The 21,158-nt window shown below is 46.8% G+C and overlaps 1 protein-coding gene across 2 annotated transcripts in view; it reads left to right on the top strand.

Annotated features, from left to right (window-relative positions):
* LOC121549116 (rho-associated protein kinase 2-like) overlaps positions 1–21,158 on the top strand; it is an 85,736-nt gene that overhangs the window by 47,520 nt on the left and 17,058 nt on the right. For both annotated transcript variants that reach the window (XM_045213352.1, XM_045213353.1), the window contains exons 11-28: positions 2,609–2,697; positions 2,774–2,822; positions 2,903–3,038; positions 10,741–10,832; positions 11,345–11,591; positions 12,253–12,359; positions 13,315–13,474; positions 13,850–14,010; positions 14,263–14,447; positions 14,677–14,746; positions 15,091–15,194; positions 16,674–16,860; positions 17,082–17,175; positions 17,415–17,509; positions 18,447–18,638; positions 19,195–19,366; positions 20,750–20,817; positions 20,957–21,045. In XM_045213352.1, coding sequence (XP_045069287.1) covers positions 2,609–2,697; positions 2,774–2,822; positions 2,903–3,038; positions 10,741–10,832; positions 11,345–11,591; positions 12,253–12,359; positions 13,315–13,474; positions 13,850–14,010; positions 14,263–14,447; positions 14,677–14,746; positions 15,091–15,194; positions 16,674–16,860; positions 17,082–17,175; positions 17,415–17,509; positions 18,447–18,638; positions 19,195–19,366; positions 20,750–20,817; positions 20,957–21,045 — 2,297 coding nt within the window. The remainder of the gene's footprint in view (positions 1–2,608; positions 2,698–2,773; positions 2,823–2,902; positions 3,039–10,740; positions 10,833–11,344; positions 11,592–12,252; positions 12,360–13,314; positions 13,475–13,849; positions 14,011–14,262; positions 14,448–14,676; positions 14,747–15,090; positions 15,195–16,673; positions 16,861–17,081; positions 17,176–17,414; positions 17,510–18,446; positions 18,639–19,194; positions 19,367–20,749; positions 20,818–20,956; positions 21,046–21,158) is intronic.

Here is a 21,158-nt window from a genome sequence, read left to right as displayed (position 1 = left end):
AGATTATCCAATCAGTCATGCACAACTTAAAACGCCATACTGACGTTTAATGCAACAGAAGACACATTAGTAAATATACAGGTTTAATTTCAATATGTGCAATAACTGGGCTATGTACAATATTTCCTTTTTATTAATAGGTATATTACCATTGTTTATCCGATAGCAATGTGTTTCTATGTGTAATGTTTTGATGTCCTGATCTCTGTGGGTTTTGTTTACTGTATGATGTATGTTTTTGTATATTATTTTTCCATGTCTAGATGATCACCTGTGTCTAGATGTTTTAGGGACTACAGATGGAAATTAGCTATTAGCAAAATCTGGTGCGACATGTTTTCTCAGTGCTCTGAGACTTATGTTTTTGTTGTACATTGTCCCTGCCAAATAAAAGTAATATTTTTTTTTTAAATAAGAAATATAACTCAGATAAACAAAATATAACTTTCAGACAGAAGAAATAGAACTGTCATACAAAATAGAACTCTCAGAAAGAAGAAATGGAACTCAGACAGACAAAATGGAACTCCTACAGATAGACAAAATAGAACTCTCAGGCAGACAGACAAACAAGAACTCTCAGGGCACTATGTTAACAAACTTAACGCAATGGTAAATATTAGCGCTGGCGGTAGTACTATAGGTCCAGGGCTGTGTCAGAAATATTTTCACTATTTTCATTGCGGGAACTATGGCCGCAGTTGCTGGTGGTGGCGCGAAAGGTCTAGGTTTTGATGAAAAAATAAATTGGAGGCTTGACCCCTCACTGGCCGATCAGAACATGTTCCATGACTAAATATGTGGTTTCTCCAAGTTGTGTATTTACGGTCTTTTATGTATTGCGTTGTCATCAACTCCAATTGTAATGTTAGTCCATTATAGCCTAGTTTGTTAAATAGTCTACAGCAGGGATGGGCAACATTGATTGGGGTGGGGGCCACAAAAAATCTGAACCCATTATGAGGGGCCGCAGTAACCTAAGCAACATTTTGTTCCCAAATGTAATGTTTTATAAACATAATGGAACCATCTTACAGATCGCATTCACACTTCTCCAAAATAGGAGACTGTAAGGGTTGGTGTGAGGTGTGACACAGGTGCGGTGCAGGATAGACAGTAGGCAGTAGGCAAGGATGGTGAAACAAGGATATTTACTGGTGGTCCAAAAGCCAGGATACAAAAAAAACGGACTATACATGAAAACAAATGAGGAGCACATAGGTCTCCAAAAAACAGGCTGACAACCAACAATACGAAATACTAACTCTGACTGGAAAAATACAATGACACAGGGAGAACACTTCTCGAGTACCTGTAACTCCGTCATGTGATCCGACACTGATACGTACTGCTTGACATCAAGGAACCAGCAGAGAAAACTGACCAAGGGAACACAGGGATGTGAGGCCATAAATACACAGGTGAATCAGATAGCCACAGGTGACAACAATAAGCAGATAATTAGTCCCGACTGTGAGTGAGGAGGTGCCTATGGTTGTCGGAGGTTGACACCTGGTGGGTTGCTCCGGAACTGCGACCCACTCCTGTAACAGGAGACGGCTCCTAAATTCAATTGCATGTGAGCTAGACATTTTCATAAAGCCAGAACGGTGAATAATTCTAACAAGTTGTAAAAAAATAAAAAAAACGAAAAAAAAAAAACAAGCAATTTCTTATTTTTTTTAACAACAACAGTGTTTCTAAATAGCTTGGGGTCAGAAGCATGATGTCATAACATTGACAGGATAAAAAAGACGCAAAGGATTGCTGTTGAACCCGTCTTCGTTATAGCCTATAGGCCTAGGGTAGCCTACAGAGGGCTTGGTTTTTTATCATATGAAACGGAAAAGCAATTGTTATAGGAAAATAAGTTCTAAACAAGGGTCACCAGCATCCTCTCATCTTTCCGTTTCATGATGGGCATATGAACACAGGTAGCCTACGTGGAAGGGTTTTTACACACGTCCAAAACAGGAGCTGGCTAAAATAATGTAGGCCTTCACAATACAAAGAACAAAAGGGATGTTCGCTAACTGTTTTGCTGCTCCCAAACTTGATCTTTTAATAAAGCTTTGGTGATTTAAGATTTATTTCAAAGCAGTCTCACGAGTCAAATCCTTTATTGATAGACTTGGCTACTTGGTGAACGCATTGGGCAAGACAATAAAACAGCCTTCATCAAGGGGAGGCTATTTGCTTGGTTTTTAATTAAATGAAACCAAATGGTAAAAAACATTTGGTTTTTAAGTTTATTAATACGAGTGTTACCGGCACAAAAAGCACATCTCCTCTCTTGTTCCATGAGCATAAGGGCATTGTGGATCACAGCTGGATAGGTTGCACTTCCGCTAATAAAATCCATGCCGTTACCAACCGCGTTACCGCTAAGACCTTATTTTCATTGGTCTTAAATCTGCCGATATGTGCTGCATGAAATTGTCACTTTTTGTCAGAAAGACAGACACAATAGAAATATCTGACAGACAAACTAGAACTCTCAGAAAATATAAAACTCTCATACAGACAATATATAATTCTGTCTGACAGACATATTGATATCTGTGTGCATCTGGTGAGCTTGTTATCTCTCCCTCCCTCTCCTCTTTAGTCAGATCAGCTACAAAAGAAGCTCCATTGTCTGGAGGAGCAGCTCAACCATGAGATGCAGGCCAAAGACGACCTGGAGCACAAGTGCAAGTACGGCTCACCTCAGAACACACACACACAGGCACACACACCACACACACATTCACACATGCTCCTCTCTCCCCAGGACTACCACTAGTCGTCTAGAGAAGCTGGTCAAAGAACTCGACGAGGAGGTGAGACCAGCAATGTACAATAGAGTTAATGGTCAGTAATGTTTTGACTATGCACATCACACACTTCCCTGTCCCTGTAGATGAGCAGCAGGCAGAGAGTGGAGTCTTCTCTGAGGCAGCTGGAGAGAGAGAGGGCCCTGCTGCAGCACCAGAGTGCTGAGAACCTCCGCAGGGTGGAGATGGAGGCAGACAGGAAACGCAGCCTGGAGAACGAGTGTAAGCTAAGCCCAGTATACTGATTATAATGAGTTTGTAATGAGCTTATAATGCATTGTAAGACTTGTCATAAGCATGTATGACCGGCTCATATTGTATTATCACTTTACAGTGATCCTGACTATTACTTGCATTTGTGTAATTTTAACATTCCTTCACAGATACAATAACAAGGGCTTGTGCATGCTTATAACAAATCAAGCATTATACCTATTGGCTTTAAGGCCAGGCACCTCATTAAATATGCAGATATTTGCATTTCACGCAAATACATTTTTATGGACACTGGATGTTGTCAGCCTAAATATTTTGATTTCATTATGTTTAGACACTCCAGGACCAGACTTATTCAGAAGAGATTATGGATAAATACTTTTTTCATCTTTCTATCTGTGAAAGTCTAAAGGCATTTTTGGCAAATTCTTTTAAGAAAATGTTAACTAGAATAAAAATTTGACAACATATTATGAACAATTCCCTCTGAGTAAGTCTGGAGAATATATCTAAGGATAACTACACAAACTGTGGTGTATGTAGATTCTTCATAAGCTGAGAAAAATGTGTTGGCGTGTGGGAAGAGTCTGACTTTAGAGAAATCGCAGTTAAAGACAAGTACAATGAATTTAGTCTACCAATCGCCAAATGCCTATTTTGACCCAATCACCATCTCTTCATAGTAAGTTACTTTATAGTCCCGTTTCTAACATTCTCTATGAAATGGGTGATTCAGTGTAGTTGTCAGCGGGTGCTGTAGGTGGGTGTGGTGTGGGAATCAGGCGCAGGACGCAGAAGATAAGTCCAAAAGACTTTAGTAATGCACACTCAAAACACGATCCAACAGCCCGGAGGCGAGAAAATGCGCACACAGGCGTAAACAAAAGGGCGCACTAAACATGTGCGAACAATACTCTCCTACACAAAGGAGGCAAGCTACAATAGCGCACTGTAAATAGTAGCGCACCAACACGACAGCGAAAACAATCACACACAACACCTGACAAACACAACGAGAACTTATAGGACACTAATGACGCTAAACGACAACAGGTGTACATAATCCAGACAAAACCAAACGAACATAGAAACATACAACGGTGGCAGCTAGTATTCCGGAGACGACGAACGCCGAAGCCTGCCCGAGCAAGGAAGAGAGGTAGCCTCGGCCGAAACCGTGACAGTACCCCCCCCTTGACGCGCGGCTCCAGACGTGCGCCGACTCCGGCCTCGGGGACGACCAGGAGGACGCGGAGCAGGGCGCGTCGGGTGACTACGGTGGAATTCTGTCAGGAGAGACGGGTCCAAAATGTCTCTCCTCGGCACCCAGCACCGTTCCTCCGGGCCGTACCCCTCCCACTCCACCAGATATTGGAGACCCCCCATCCGACGTCTCGAATCCAAGATGGACCGCACGGAGTACGCCGGTGCCCCCTCGATGTCAAGGAGTCTCCTTGATCTCATTTTCCTGGAGTGGGCCAGCTACCACCGGCCTGAGAAGAGACACATGGAACGAGGGGTTAATACTTTTATACTCAATAGTTAGTTGTAATCTGTAACACACCTCGTTCAATCTTCTCAGGACTTTAAACGGCCCCACAAACCGCCGACCCAGTTTCCGACAGGGCAGGCGGAGGGGCAGGTTTCTGGTAGAGAGCCAGACTCGATCACCAGGAGCGTACACCGGTCCCTCACTGCGGTGGAGATCGGCGCTCGCCTTTTGACGACGGAGGGCCCGCTGCAGGTGGACGTGTGCAGCGTTCCACGTCTCCTCCGAGCGCCGCACCCACTCATCCACCGCAGGAGCCTCGATCTGGCTCTGCTGCCAAGGTGCCAGAACCGGCTGGTAACCTAACACACATTGGAAAGGGGTTAGGTTAGTGGAGGAATGGCGTAGGGAATTCTGGGCCATTTCTGCCCAGGGAACGTACCGTGCCCACTCCTCCGGCCGGTCCTGGCAGTATGATCTAAGAAACCTACCCACATCCTGGTTCACACGTTCCACCTGCCCATTACTCTCCGGATGGTAACCCGAGGTGAGGCTCACCGAGACCCCAACCGCTCCATAAAGGCTCTCCAGACTCTGGAGGTGAATTGGGGACCTCGATCAGACACAATATCCTCGGGTACCCCGTAGTGCCGGAAAACATGGGTGAATAGAGCTTCGGCGGTCTGTAGGGCAGTAGGAAGGCCCGGCATAGGGAGCAAACGACAGGCCTTAGAGAACCGGTCCACAACGACCAGTATAGTAGTATTCCCCTGTGAGGGAGGAAGGTCAGTGATGAAGTCCACCGAGAGGTGAGACCATGGTCGTTGTGGAACGGGCAGGGGTAGTAACTTACCCCTAGGCAGATGTCTAGGCGCCTTACACTGGGCGCACACCGAGCAGGAGGAGACATAAACCCTCACATCCCTCGCCAACGTGGGCCACCAGTACTTAGCACTAAGGCAGTGCACTGTCCGGCCTATACCAGGATGTCCAGAGGAGGGTGACGTGTGAGCCCAATAGATCAATCGATCCCGAACCTCGAGCGGAACGTACGTCCGACCCTCCGGGCATTGAGGAGGACTAGGGTCGGTGCGCAACGCCCGCTCGAGTTCAGCATCGACCTCCCACACTACCGGTGCCACCAGACAAGACTCCGGCAGTATGGGAGTGGGCTCCACGGACCTCTCCTCCGTGTCATACCGCCGAGACAGTGCGTCTGCCTTACCGTTCTGTGACCCAGGGATGTACGTGATCTTAAATACGAACCGGGTCAAAAACATAATCCACCGCGCCTGGCGAGGGTTCAGTCTCCTAGCTGCCCGGATGTACTCCAGGTTACGGTGGTCAGTCAAAATGAGGAAAGGGTGTTGAGCCCCCTCAAGCCAGTGCCTCCACACCTTTAGTGCCTGTACCACGGCTAACAGCTCCCTGTCCCCTACGTCATAATTTCGCTCCGCCGGACTGAGCTTTTTGGAATAAAAAGCACAGGGGCGGAGTTTAGAGTGGCGTGCCGGGACCGTTATGAAAAGCACGGCTCCTATACCGCCTCTGACGCCGTCCCACCTCTACCTGAAATGGTAAAGAGGGATCCGGATGCGCCAGCACCGGAGCCGAGGTAAACAGGTCCTTCAGCCTCCCAAAAGCCCTATCCGCCTCGGCTGACCACTGCAAACGCACCGGACCCCCTTCAAAAAGAGACGTTATGGGAGCTGCCACCCGTCCAAAACCCCGGATAAACCTCCGGTAGTAATTCGCAAACCCCAAAAACTGCTGCACCTCCTTCACAGTGGTTGGCGTTTGCCAATTACGCACGGCTGACACCCGGTCAACCTCCATCTTCACCCCTGACGCAGACAACTGATAACCCAAAAAGGAGATCGACTCCTGGAAAAACAGACACTTCTCTGCCTTGACATACAGGTCGTGCTCCAACAGCCTCCTCAACACTCGGCGCACCAGAGCCACATGCTCGACTCGGTAGACGAGTACACGAGAATGTCATCTATGTACACCCGACCACCCCTGCCCCCTGCATGTCCCTGAATATCTCATCCACGAATGATTGGAAAACTGAAGGAGCGTTTCATCAACCCGTATGGCATGACAAGATACTCGTAATGGCCCGAGATGGTACTAAAGGCTGTCTTCCATTCATCGCCCTCCCCAATGCGCACCAGTTGTACGCGCTCCTGAGATCTAATTTAGTGAAAAACGCGCCCGTGCAATGACTCCGCATGGTCGCAATCAGAGGAAGTGGATAACTGTACTTCACCGTGATCTGATTGAGACCACGGTAATCAATGCACGGGCGTAACCCTCCATCCTTTTTTCTTCACAAAAAAGAAACTCGAGGACGCAGGGGAAGTGGATGGCGTATGTATCCTTGTCTCAGAGATTCGTCTATGTAAGTCTCCATAGCTCTCTTCTCCTCCTGAGACAGAGGATACACATGGCTCCGTGGGAGCGCCGCTCCTGCCTGGAGGTCTATCGCACAATCTCCCTGCCTATGGGGGAGGCAACTGCGTCGCCCTCGACTTACTGAACACAATAGCCAAATCCTCATACTCAGGGGGAACGTGCAATGCGGGCACCTGGTTTGGACTCTCCACCGAGGTAGCCCCTACGAAACGCCTAAACATCGACTCCACACACTGGGCAGACCACTCCATCAGAGCCCTCTCCTGCCACGAAATAGACAGGTTATGGATACTCAACCAGGGCATGCCCAGCACCACCGGATACGCAGGCGAGTCGATCAGAAATAGCTGGATCATCTCCTTATGACCCCCCGCGCACACATCCTAAGTGGCGCCGGTGACCTCCCTGATCAAGCCCGATCCCAACGGACGGCTATCTAGGGCATGAACGGGAATGGGACGTCAACAGGAAGAAGGGGAATCCCTAATTCTAAACAAAATTTCCTATCAACAAAATTCCCAGCCGCGCCTGAATCTACCAGCGCCTTATGCTGGGAATGAGGTGCTACCTGTGGAAAACGCACAGGTATACAGAAGTGCGCAACAGAGAGCTCTGGGTGAGTGGGGCGCCTACTCACCTGGAAGGACTCCCCAGTGCGGGGCCTGTCGTCTTCTCCCCGAGGAGGCCATCCCCAGCACCTAGCCGCGGTGTGTCCTCCACGGCCACAGTTGGTTCAGGAGACGGCCCCCTGTACTCCGACCCCTCCTCTCTCTAGCGCCAGCGCCCCAAGCTCCATAGGGCTCGGCTCGGAGGCGCTGGAGGGTGAAATGGACGGACCCCCTCGGAACGTCCGCGGGTAGCCAGCAGGGTGTCCAGCCTGATGGACATGTCGACTAACTGGTCGAAAGAGAGACTGGTGTCCCTACAGGCCAGCTCCCGACGACGTCCTCTCGTAGACTACAGCGGTAGTGATCGATGAGGGCCCGCTCATTCCACCCTGCATCCGCCGCTAGAGTACGGAATTCTAACGCGAACTCCTGGGCGCTCCTCCTGCCGGAGGCAGAACAGACGCTCCCCGCCGCTTTCCCTCCGGTGGATGGTCAAACACCGCCCTGAAGCGGCGGGAGAACTCAGCGTATGTGATGGTGGTAGCGTCTATCCTCCTCCACTCGGCGTTGGCCCATTCCAACGCCTTGCCGGTAAGGCAGGAGATGAGGGCGGACACGCCCGTGTCCCGAGGGCGCCCGGGTGCACGGTGGCCAGGTATAGCTCCACCTGGAGAAGGAAGCCCTGACACCCGGCAGCGGTCCCATCGTAGGCTCTCGGGAGCGAGAGTCGAATCCCCTGGGTTCCGGAGCGGGAATGGGCTGACTGGCTGATGGTGATGGCAGGGGAGGTGGAGTTGGGGGTGTCCTCGGGTCTCCCAGCGTTGAAGTGTGTTAATAACATCCTGCAGGGCGGTCCCGATCCGAAGGATCTGGTCATTCTGCTCCCCGGACCCGATCCTCCAAAGTCTCCTGTGCTGCTGCGGCTCCTGCTGATTCCATTCTGAATGGTGTGTGATTCTGTCAGCGGGTGCTGTAGGTGGGTGTGGTGTGGGAATCAGGCGCAGGACGCAGAAGATAAGTCCAAAAGACTTTAGTAATGCACACTCAAAACACGATCCAACAGCCCGGAGGCGAGAAAATGCGCACACAGGCGTAAACAAAAGGGTGCACTAAACATGTGCGAACAATACTCTCCTACAATAGCGCACTGTAAATAGTAGCGCACCAACACGACAGCGAAAACAATCACACACAACACCTGACAAACACAACGAGAACTTATAGGACACTAATGACGCTAAACGACAACAGGTGTACATAATCCAGACAAAACCAAACGAACATAGAAACATACAACGGTGGCAGCTAGTATTCCGGAAACGACGAACGCCGAAGCCTGCCCGAGCAAGGAAGAGAGGCAGCCTCGGCCGAAACCATGACAGTAGTGAGCTTTTAAATTATGGATATATGTCCATTTAAAAGTAGTTAACATTCATGAAATGTTGATTACGGTAGTATGATAAACTAAAGAAAATATGCATTTACATTACGTTTTAGAAATGTTTGTTTACTTTTTTAAAGTACTCATTAAAGGATCAAAATACCAAAAAAAATGCTAAATTGGTTAGTAGATGCAAAACTTTAATTTTAGCCTGTGGTTCCTGGCTTTAAAGGGATAGTTCACTCAAATTACAAAATTACATATTGGTTTCCTTACCCTGTAAGCAGTCTAGGGAGAAGGTATGACAGCAATCCATGCTTTGGTTTTGTTTTCCTGACCAGTGTTTCAAATGCTAACGTTTTAGCATTTTTGACACAAATCTAATGCAAGTCAGTGGTACCTAAATAGGCATTTTCACGCTTCATGTCCAAATCATCTATAAGTAACTTAATTGAGATACACAATAAAAAAAATTATACTTTAGACCAGGGTTTGGAACCAAAATTATTTTCTAATCGTTTCGTTCTGAACAGAACCCCCCCAAAAAATTGTTTCGTTCCACTGTTCCGACAAGCAAAATAAAGTTCTGAACCGGTTTGATCCCCCAAAAAGTACCGGTTTATATAGTTCCTTTCTGTTCCTTTTTTAACCTGTGAAATCAACAGTTTTTTTACATTTAGCTAATTAAATTACTTCACCAATCAGTGTGGCTAGAGCAGGCAAGCTAGTTGTTTACATGCGTGATGGACAGACAAGTGTGGCCTATGACGCAAGATGCGACTGAAATTTTGTGGGTGGGGAGAGAGCGAGAGAGGGTTGAGGAGGAGGCTTGAAGCGCTGGGTATCTTGTAATGACATGCATTATATGAATTAGGTCAACAGAATTATACCTAGGAGGAGAGGCTTCTATGGAGGAACTTTGAATGTCCTTTGTGCTAGCTAGCTAACAAGCTTGAGCTAGCTAGCTAACAAGCTTGTGTGTACAGAGCGGCACCAGAATTAAAAACACGTCTTACCTTTTTGTAGCTTTTAAATCCAACATGAAGCATGATAACTAGGCCTATAGTATCCTTAACTAGCATTGAAAAAGTGAATCCATTCTTCTCTTGCTAATTAGTAATCTCTCTTCCTATCTTCTGAATCAAGCTTGTAAAGTCAGTACAGTAGCCCAGGGTTTCCCAAACTCGATCCTGCCCCCCTGGGTGCAGGTTTTGGTTTTTGCCCTAGCACTACACAGCTGATTAAAATAACCAACTCATCATCAAGCTTTGATTATTTGAATCAGCTGTGTAGTGCTAGGGCAAAACCAAAGTTTGGGACACCCTGGGCTACTGTACTGACGTTACAAGCTTGATTCAGAAGATAGGGAGAGAGATTTTTATTAGCAAGCCCCAGGACCGAGTTTGGGAAACCCTGCAATAGCCTAAGCAGGGAGGGGCAGGTAGCCTAAACACCAACAGGCAAAGGTTTTCAACTTGCAGGCAGACACTGGAAATGTTGGTGAGTGACAGAATGAGGGCTTTGCATAGGCGCTTTGTTTCTTTTTTGTTGTGGGACTAGAAAAAATGCCTGGAACATAAAATAACTTATTAACCGGTTCCCATGCTTTCAAAATAACTATTCTATTCCAGACAGTATGGATCACTTCGTTCCAGGTTCTGTTTCTGTTTCTTGAAAACAGGTTTTCTGTTCTGTTCCCTGAACCGGTTACAACCCCTGCTTTAGACAAATGCTAATATAGGTCCCATTGACTTCCATTGGATTTACCATTACCCTGAATCGCATGTCCATCCATTCCCTCACCATGTCTAGTAAACAGCCTGCGGGACCAGCTTGAAGAGCTGAAGAGGAGGAACCAGAACTCTCAGATCTCCAATGAGAAGAACATCCACCTGCAGAGACAGGTGAGGGAGAGCAAGCTTGTATGCATGTATTCCTTTGAATAAGAATGCTTTATTATCTTGTCATTTTCAGATCACAGAAATTAGTGTGTTTTGCTTTCTTAACCCAACATCTTGATAAACACACACACACAAACTCCACGAGGGTATGTAAGCTTGGGTGCCTTGCTCAAGGGCACAACGACAGGAGATGGCTTCTAAAATACCTAGAAAATATGATAGCCGACCAGGAATGGACTGACTACTTTCACTTTATTGAGTCTTGCTAACAAAAAACAGAAAAAATTTGCATCACACAAATTGCATAGAAAATAGCATAAGAAAACACTTACTTAGGCACAAAATATGATACAGCTTTTTCTTATTTTTTTCTCGATTGGGAAACGATTGATGAAAATGGATTGTTATAAAGCTTACTTTAAAAACATTTAAGAACTACAGTTATTGTACAGTCGGACAGCAGCGGTAGAGTGGCGTTTCTCAGGCGGTTCCTTCTCTCCCTCTATCTCTCTCAGCTGGAGGAGGCGACAGCGGTGCTGGCCGAGGAGCAGGAGGCGGCTGGGCGGCTGCGGAGGAGCCAGGCAGAGGCCCAGAAGCAGGCCCAGGCCCTAGAGCTCAGCCTCAGGGAGCTGGTGGGCAACTGCACCCAGCTGGAAAATGCCAAGATGGGCCTGGAGCAGCAGCTGATGGACCTGCAGGCCGACCTGGAGGCCGAGAGGAGGGACCGCAGCCTAGGGACAGAGATTATACAGGACCTGAAGGGTGAGACTGGGGATGAGGTTGGGGATGGGGCTGGGGCTGGAGCAAGGGTTGTCCGATCGGCAGAGTTTGCACTTTTGGAACTATTCCATTGGTTCCATTGTGACATGAGTGCCAGAGGGGCAGGGTTTTGCACTTTTGGAACCATTCCATTGGTTCTATTACGCCAGGCAAGTTTAACCAAGCACAACTAGGACCCAGGTCTGCCTGGGAGTATGTCACTCTTATAGGGGGACTGTGTTTTGGACATTGGTCTTTGCGTCCATTCCGGGGAGGCCGCTACATGATATCAGACAGAACAGTTTGGAACGGGCCTATGTCGGCCTTCCGCATCTGCGGTGGTTAGGTTACCAGATCAGGAAAAACTACGGGCCCCAGAATTGTTTTTCCGCCACACCATTCTGGGACCTGTGGTGCCACCTCTGCCTCACAGATATGATACTAATCTCTGCCTCTGTCTCTCTCACTCCCTCCCCTCTCTCTCTCCTTCTCTCCCACTTTCTCTCTCTGCCTCTCTCACTCCCTTTCTCCCTATTTCTGTACCTCTGTCTCTCTTTCTCTACCTTTACTCTCGTCCCTACCTCCCTCTCTCCTTCCTCTCTCTCCCCTTCTCTCCATCTCCCCGTTCTATAATTCCACCTCCCTGTCTCGCTCTATGTCTCAGGGCATATCCAGGGTCTGGAGGAGGAGGTGAAGGAAGTGAAGGGTTCTCTCTCCAATTCACAGATGGAGAAGAAGCAGCTACAGCATAGGCTCACTGACATGGAAAAGGTAAGAGGCCTGGGTCGTGAAAGATTAGGCACCAAATGGAAGAAAACGGACTGAAACAGGGATGACCTACCTCCAGTAGTAAACGTTAATTATTGTTTCTGTTGCAAAATGTGCCATGATGAACACAACCCTGCACTTCACTGGGAAGACTTACTCTACATAACACTCAGGCTCAGTGGGATTGCCCCAAGCCCAAATTGACCCCTAGCCCCTACCCTCTAATTGTGGAGATCTAAGAGGATTGGATAGGTATGAGCAACATTATGAAGATTTTCCTATCAAAAAGCATGATACAGTGCCTTCAGAAAGTATTCACACCTCTTGACTTTTTCCACATTTTGTTGTGTTACAAAGTGGGATTCAAATGTATATATATATATTTTAAATTAAATGATCTACACAAAATACTCTGTAATGTCCCCCAAAAATTTTTTACAAAGTTAATGGAAAATAAACACATATCTTGTTTAGATAAGTATTCAACCCCCTATGTCAATACATGTTTGAATCACATTTGGAAATGATTCCAGCTGTGAGTCTTTCTGGGTACAGTGGCTTGTGAAAGTATTCACCCCTCTTGGCATTTTTCCTATTTTGTTGCCTTACAACAGGGGTGTCAAACTCATTCTAGCTCAGGGGCCACATGGAGGAAAATCCATGTGGTATTGGGTGTAGATCAGTGACACAATGTAATACTTTTTTAATTCAAGCAGTAACACAACAAAATGTGGAAAAGTCAAGGGGTGTGAATACTTTCTGAAGGCACTGTCGATCTTCTAATGATTAAACCTATTAGATCTAATCATCTCAAGTCCTCTTAGATCTCTCACCAGGGCAATCAATTTGGTGTTGGGCGGATGTCCCCTCTTTATCCTGTGGCTGTACACAGATTACAGCCACACACACAGAGACACACATACACAGCTGACCTTTGACCTCTGGTTGGGTCCATTAGGAGAAGAGCAACCAGGAGATTGACCTGATGTTCAAGCTCAAGTCGCTGCAGCAGAGCTTTGACATGGAGCAGGCAGAGCACAAGGCCACCAAGACACGCCTGGCCGACAAGAACCAGATCTACGAGTCCATCGAAGAAGCCAAGTCTGAGGCCCTGAAAGGTGAGAGAGGGGGGAAGAAAAGGTAGAGGCGATTGGGAATGGATAGATGAGGGAAATGGAGCATAAGATAAAAATATATGTGACAAGAAGAAGCAGGGGGAAAATGGGCCCCACCTACTGAGTGTATGTGTCACTGTCAACAATTTGGATAAAGGTGTTTGCTAAATCAGGGGTTTTCAAACCTCTTCTCTGGGACCCCCAGCTGTTCCATCTATTCTAGCACATCTGCTTCAACTTGTCAACTAATCACCAAGTCCTTGAATAGGTGAATCAGGTGAGCTAGTTCAGGGCTGCAACAAAATAGTGAAACATCTATATTATATTATACAATTGTCTATTATTATCATAACATTGTTTCCATCTTGTGTTTGTCAGGGATGGAGCGGACGCTGCAGGAGGAGCGGAGCTCCAAGCTGCAGTTGGAGTCCAGACTGCTTCACCTGGAGAAGGAGTACTCCATGCTGGACTATGACTACAAGCAGGCTGAGCACAAACTGGACGAGCTGCGCACGCACAAGGACAAACTCGTTGAGGAGGTGTGTGTGTGGGGGGTTCGGGGTTGTGTGTGTGGGGGGGGGGCAAGTCTGTGCGTGTCTCTACATGCATTGTGTGTCTGTGTGAGAGAGCGTGTAAAGGTGTGTGCGCGTGTGTGTATTTATTTGTGTTTCGTGAAGATTTCTCTCTGTCTGTTCCATTAGCTGCAAGAACAGGTCTTGGTGCTGTCTTTACCCTGACTAACCTCACCATCTTGCTCTCTCTCTCTCTCTCTCTCTGTCTCCTCCCTCTAGGTGAAGAACCTGACCCTGTGTATGGAGCAGGAGGAGCTGAAGCGCAGGCTGAGCCAGAATGACCTGAAGGCCCAAACCCAGCAGGTGAACGCCCTGTGCTCCTCGGAGAAGCAGCTGAAGCAGGAGCGCAACCACCTGCTAGACATGAAGCACAGCCTGGAGAAACAGAGCCAGGAGCTACGCAGGTAGAGGGGATAACGCACACACACATGCTTTACACACACATACACAGTCGGGCTGGCTTGGACATACAGTATGTGTGTGAGAGAGAGGATGTGATGGCGAATAGATGTTACTCATCATTAGGTATCAATTCTGTCTTCCCCATGCCTTACGTGGTGGGAGTTGTGTGTGTCGCTTGTTTTAGATTGATTTGACATGGCAGTGATTGAAAGTTATTTTGTCCAATCACAGGGAGAGACAGGAGGCTGACGGACAGCTGAAGGAGTTGAAGGACCAGCTGGAGGCGGAACAGTATTTCACGGTACTGTTGACTTCTAGTCACTCTCCCAAAGTGTGCAAAGACTTTCCCCAAATTCCCAGGATTACCAGAAATCCTGGTTGGAATACTCCTGAGAAGTTTTGGAAAGTTACCAGAATTTTTGCAACCCTAAGAAATACTATTATTAGCAGTTTCTCAGTCTAGTAATTCTGCTTTCCAGTGTATGGCTATGTCCCAAATGGCACCCTATCCCCTCTATAGTGCAATACTTTTGACCAGAGCCCTATTGGCCCTGGTCAAAAGTAGTGCACTACAGAGGAAATAGGGTGCCATTTGGGACGTACCATGGTTGGTGTGTGTTGACATGGCTGTGTCCTCTTTGCCAGACCCTGTACAAGACCCAGATCCGGGAGCTGAAGGAGGAGTGTGATGAGAGGAACAAGCTGTATAAGGACATTCTGCGGAGACTGGAGGAGAACCAGGAGGAGAGGTACTGGAACAGGATCCTACCATAAACTATGCCTTGACATTAGGGTTTGCGAAATTACAGTAACTTTTCCCAAAATTCCCAAAACCCTGGGAATTCCTAGAAAGTTACCGGAATTTTACAACCCTACCTGACGCTCAATTATATCTTTGTTCACACTACTGAGCCGAGCTGTACTGCACGGGTCTGGTTACACATCCACCGTAGTTGCTGGACCCATGGTGGAAAGAACCATTTTGAAAGGAAGATATCATCTTGAACCTCTGAGCACTTCTAACAAGCTCTTGGAGATTAGTGTCATTAGCACAAAGTGAATCTCTCATGGACAAATGGTACCACTTATGTTTAAGTAGTCTGTCCACGAGTGATTAGCATGTAATAATGCGTTCCACCCTTATCATTGGGAAATGATAGCCAGACAATACTGCAGGTAATATGATCAGAGCATAACCTAACCTAACCTCTTGTGATGCCTAGTCTACAGGTGATGTGCCATCAATCACCATATCACAAACACAATGAGCTTTGAGCATCTGACCAAATTTTAGATTATTAGCACTCACTGTAAAGTCACACAGACAAACTTTAAGCTCTAAACTCTTGTTACAGCCAGCCCTGAGGTCCAATGCAGACGTTTTTATCTCAATATCAAATCATTTCTGGGTAACAATTAAGTACCTCACTGTGATTGTTTTCAATTAAAATGGTGGGGAGGGGAAAACTGAAAACTAGCTGTTATTGGCAGAGAGGTTTTGAACTCTTTCTTATTGGTCTATTAACTAATTTAGTTAATAGACCAATATAGACCAGGCAGGCCAAAACTCCATCCCACCAAAACAGGCTGACACTAAACAGCTCTTAGACTATTACACTAAAAGGGCATTATCATAATTTTCACAATTTCACAGTATTATTCTAACCTCATAGTGTGGAAGTATATATAAAACACAGGAAAATCACGTTTTTGACTTGACTGCACTTTTAATAGAAGTGGATATGGAACACATTGATATACTTAGGCCTAACCTCGGGCCAGCCTTCTCCTATTACAGAGTTTGGCAATGCAAGATTAATGTATTCCTAGGTCAAGTGACCGTCCCGACATACAGTACAGGACACTGATGTCATTAGCTTAATTTTCCCATATTATAGTGTAAAGATTCCCCCAAACCATGATTTTCCTGGTATTCCGGGATTTCCTTTCTGGCCTTCCAGTGACTGCTCTGACATAGAGCACTGGGCTAGATTCAGTCATTTTCCCATACAGTAGTGTCAGTATGTCCCAAAATTCCCATATTCCCTGATATTCCAGGTGTCTCTACTTCCCTTCCCAGGGATTCCCTGGCGGCCGTAACAGTACTGGGCACAGATTTGGTCTCGTTAACTTTGGTCTCATTAATATTTTCCAGATTATAGTGTAAAATTCCCAAACGTTCCAACATTCCCTGATATTCCTGTTATTCCGGGTCTTCCTTCCCTCAGGGATTCCCTGGCAGTCCAGCTGGAGGTGAGCCTGACCAAGGCAGACTCTGAGCAGCTGGCGCGCTCCATCGCTGAGGAGCAGTACTCCGACCTGGAGAAGGAGAAGATCATGAAGGAGCTGGAGATCAAGGACATGATGGCCCGACACAGGCAGGAGCTAGGAGACAAGGAGGCCACCATCGGCTCGGTGAGGAGGGAGGGTGGGATTGGGTAGAGAGAGAGTCAGAGCAGGGAGGAAGAGAGACAGACAGAGAGAGGGAGAGATACAAAGAGAGAGACTGAGGCTTGAGTTAAATCAGTGAAATTAGAATGTTGTCAAAGAGAGGGTGTCACTGAATAGTGTTGAGACCCCTCCCCCACTGTACTTAGTGTCTGTAATGCTCACCTGTCATCTGCTGCCCCCTACAGCTGGAGGAGTCCAACCGCACCCTGACCGTGGACGTGGCCAACCTGGCCAATGAGAAAGAGGAGCTCAATAACCAACTGAAGGAGATGCAGCAACGTGAGTAGCACCCCCCCCCACCCACTACCCCTACCTCTCCCTACCTACTTTGAGCCCAGGTCCACAGTGTCAAGAATGTTACAGAAATGTTTGTTCTTGGTTTGGTGATGGAGGATTCCATGTACTCTCAAGGTCATCACAGTATCCAGAATGTTACATAGATGTGGTGAGAATGCTTTGTGCTGTCCAGAACACTCTAGGGATGTTGTCAGAAGGTTTGGTATTGGTTTGGTTCACAGAGCTCCAGAAGGCCAGGGAGGAGGAGAGACATATGAACAGCGTGAAGATGTCCTTCGAGAAGCATCTGCAGACAGAAAGAACGCTTAAGATACAGGTGAGAGACTGTTTGGATGTGGATCACGTGATTTAGCTGGCTAGTAAGCACTGGTTAGCTACAATGAGTGTCGCTGTAAAAGTAGTGTCGCCCTTTCCCAACCAAGACCATGTTATTGGTATGGTAATAGTAAGCATAACACGTTAGCTCCTGGAGTACAACGTTTCAGGGGGTTCATGGTCCTGGGTTCAGCAGAACAGATACAGAACTCAAATGTTACATATTATGCATCTATCTATTCAGTGAATATATAGGGTCAGTTGCCTAGTCCCAGACTAAAAAACATGCACTATATAGAATCTCCATCAGAAGCGCTTTTTGTTCCAGGACTAGGCTGAATCTGGGAAACCAGTACATAAAGTATTTTACATTGAGAATATACACTGAGTGTACAAAACATTAGGAACACCTGCTCTTTCCATGACATACACTGGCCAGTTGAATCCAGGTGAAAGCTATGATCCCTTATTGATGTCGCCTGTTAAATCCACTTCAATCAGTGTATATGAAGGGGCAAGAATGTGTGCCATTCAGAGGGTGAATGGGCAAGACAAAATATTTAAGTGCCTTTGAACAAGGTATGGTAGTAGGTGCCAGGAGCACCGATTTGAGTGTGTCAAGAACTGCTACGCTGCTGGGTTTATCACGCTCGAATGTTTCCCGTGTATCAAGAATTGTCCACCACCCAAAGAACATCCAGCCAACTTGACACAACTGTGGGACGCATTGTAGTCAACATGAGCCAGCATTCCTGTGGAACGCTTGACACCTTGTAGAGTCCATGTCCCAACGAATTGAGGATGTTCTGAGAGCAAAAGGTGGTGCAACGCAGTATTAGGAAAGTGCTCCTAATGTTTTGTACACAGTGTATATTGCGGTGTGTTGTCCATTTCTGTCCCCATAACCTATTGTGTATATTTATGGCCGTATCCACCAGGCGGTCAACAAGCTGTCTGAAATCATGAACCGGACGGAGACGATGCGTACGGGTCACCGCCGCGACGAAACCCTGGACGTGCGCAGGAAGGAGAAGGAGAACAGGAAGCTACAGCTGGAGCTGAGGTCGGAGAAGGAGAAACTCAACAGCACCATCATCAAGTACCAGAGAGAGATAAACGACATGCAGGCGGTCAGTCTATAACACAACCACAACCTTACACTAACCATCACACAACCACTTAAACAGGTAGTCAGTCCAACCAAAACACAACCACAACCTTATGCTAACCATCACACAACCTTATACTAACCATCGCACAATCACTTTAACAGGTAGTCAGTCCAACCAAAACACAACCACAACCTTAAACTAACCATCATCACACAACCACTTGTTGCTGTGAACATTTACTATAAGAGCATTTCACATTTTGTTATTACTAGGCAGTGCTGTGGGAAGAAAGTGAGGCCAGTTGGCTGGAATGGCCTCCCAAAGTCACATCGATATAAAGACACCAGTAAATACTACCTACTTGATGCTACTTCAGCTAAAAGTGTGTGTGTGTGTGTTTCCATCAGTGGAAGGTGCTGAGGGGAGGACAGGCTTGTGGTAATGGAATGGCATCAAACATATGGAAACCATGTGTCTGATACCATTTCACCTATTCCGCTCCAGCCATTACCACGAGCCTGTCCTCCCCAATGAAGGTGCCACCAACCTCCTCTGGTTTCCATCTGTACTGTAGGTGTTATCAGACGAGAGCCAGGTACGCATCGAGCTGCAGATGGCCTTGGACAGTAAGGACAGTGACATTGAGCAGCTGCGCTGTCAGCTGACCTCTCTTAGCATCCACTCTATAGACTCCACCAGCATCAGCAGCGGCAACGACCTGGACATGGACGACAGCGGTCACCCAGGTAAGACCACCCTCACACCCCTCACTTTAACACTGGCCACTTAACTCTTAAAGTCGAAACCCTTAATAGGCAGGTGTTACATTTATGTACTCAAATGTTCAGTGTTTTGACTTGAGCGTTAAATAATTCATATTTAACATTCAAGTCCCCTGTAGCTCAGTTGGTAGAGCATGGCGCTTGCAACGCCAGGGTTGTGGGTTCATTTCCCACGGGGGGCCAGTATGAGAATGTATGCACTCAAAATGTATGCACTACTAAAATGTAAGTCAAAGCACTGAACACTCCTCTCTATCAATCCCTCTATCCTTCCCTATCTCTCTGTCTCAACACAGTTTTCCTCACGCCTTGATTTTCCCACCTGTCACTCCTTTATTGACTTTCCCACCCCTTCTTTCACTATGCCTAAACATCTGCTTTGAATACGCCTTTATTTCCTTATTCTTGCATTGTTTTCCTTTCTTTCTTTCCCTTCAATATCCACTCCCTCGCTCCCTCTCTCTCTGTCTGTTGTGATGGCGTTTTGTGCATCAGTCACTCCCACACCTCTGAGTACATGTCCTTTCACTACCAGCGCAGGCAGAAATCTGTCAGCATTGCCAGCCGGCCCTCCTTTAGAGTGGCTCACCCTCTCTTTGTCTCCGACTCTGAGAATGAGGAGCAGGTAGAGGAAGAGTATAAAGGAAATTATCGGCGGTTAGAACATGGCCGCCGACCTTTGACCCTCACCTATGAGCAGCTGTCTCCAGAGCCTGACTGCAGCGGTGCAGGTGACCCCGCATGGTGGTTCAAAGTTCAAACGCAACGAAGCTAGTTGCCAAAATACGCATCCTCTCTATCCCGCCTCGGCAGTCTGTCTGTCTGTAACACTCCCGGCAGTGACTCTGCAGTGCTACTAATAGTGGTTGGTGTATCACAGCTGTGTGCGGAACGTCGCAGCCTAACATTGTGTGGCCCCTGTTAACCTTGAGTCTAGTCAACTCAAACTATGTGGACTGTCAAAGCTTTTCCCGTTTTGAATAGATCCAGTGTAGGGATCGTGAGCTGCATCTCAAATGGCTCCCTATTCCTTATATAGTGCACTACTTTGTCCAGAAATGGCACCATTTTGGATAAGGAATAGGGTGCCTTTTTTTTTTTTTTCAGGCACCATTAGTAGATTCATTTAGAAAAATACAAACCTTTGTAGGGAAGGCATGTAAAAGATGTATAGGGATAATTAGCTACAGAGCATTACATGATGCATGCAACACGTTTCCACAAAAATGTTTTAAAAGGTTGAAACAATGAAGTGTGGATCCTAACATCAGCTCTCTGCAGTATGTAACAGAGCTGTAATGAAGCTCTTATGAAGCAATATTCATGTACTTCCTGTATGCAAAACAGATACCAGGCTGGAGGGCTGGCTTTCACTTCCTGTGAAGAACACCAAGAGATTTGGATGGGATAGAAGGGTATGGTGCCCCTTCTGGCTCTCTGACTATACTGTACCTGATTATTGGTCTTTATTGATTATTCCACTGACACGTGAGTCCTACTGTGTGATTTTGGCTTTTGCCCTGCTCTCTCTCTCTCTCTCTCTCTCTCTGACAGTACGTGGTGGTAAGCAGTAAGAAGATCTTGTTCTACAATAGTGAGATGGACCGAGAGCAGTCCAACCCCTACATGATCCTAGACATTGAGTGAGTCACAAACCTTGTTTGTCCTCATTTGACCTTTTTTTCTCACCTGTGAGACTACTTCTATTGAGATGAACTTTTTTTTTTTAAATTGAGATATCATTTTACCCTTCTTT

Source organism: Coregonus clupeaformis, unplaced genomic scaffold (assembly GCF_020615455.1).
Source record: "Coregonus clupeaformis isolate EN_2021a unplaced genomic scaffold, ASM2061545v1 scaf0104, whole genome shotgun sequence".
Lineage (NCBI taxonomy): Eukaryota > Metazoa > Chordata > Actinopteri > Salmoniformes > Salmonidae > Coregonus > Coregonus clupeaformis.
This window is presented reverse-complemented; position numbering and strand designations above follow the sequence as displayed.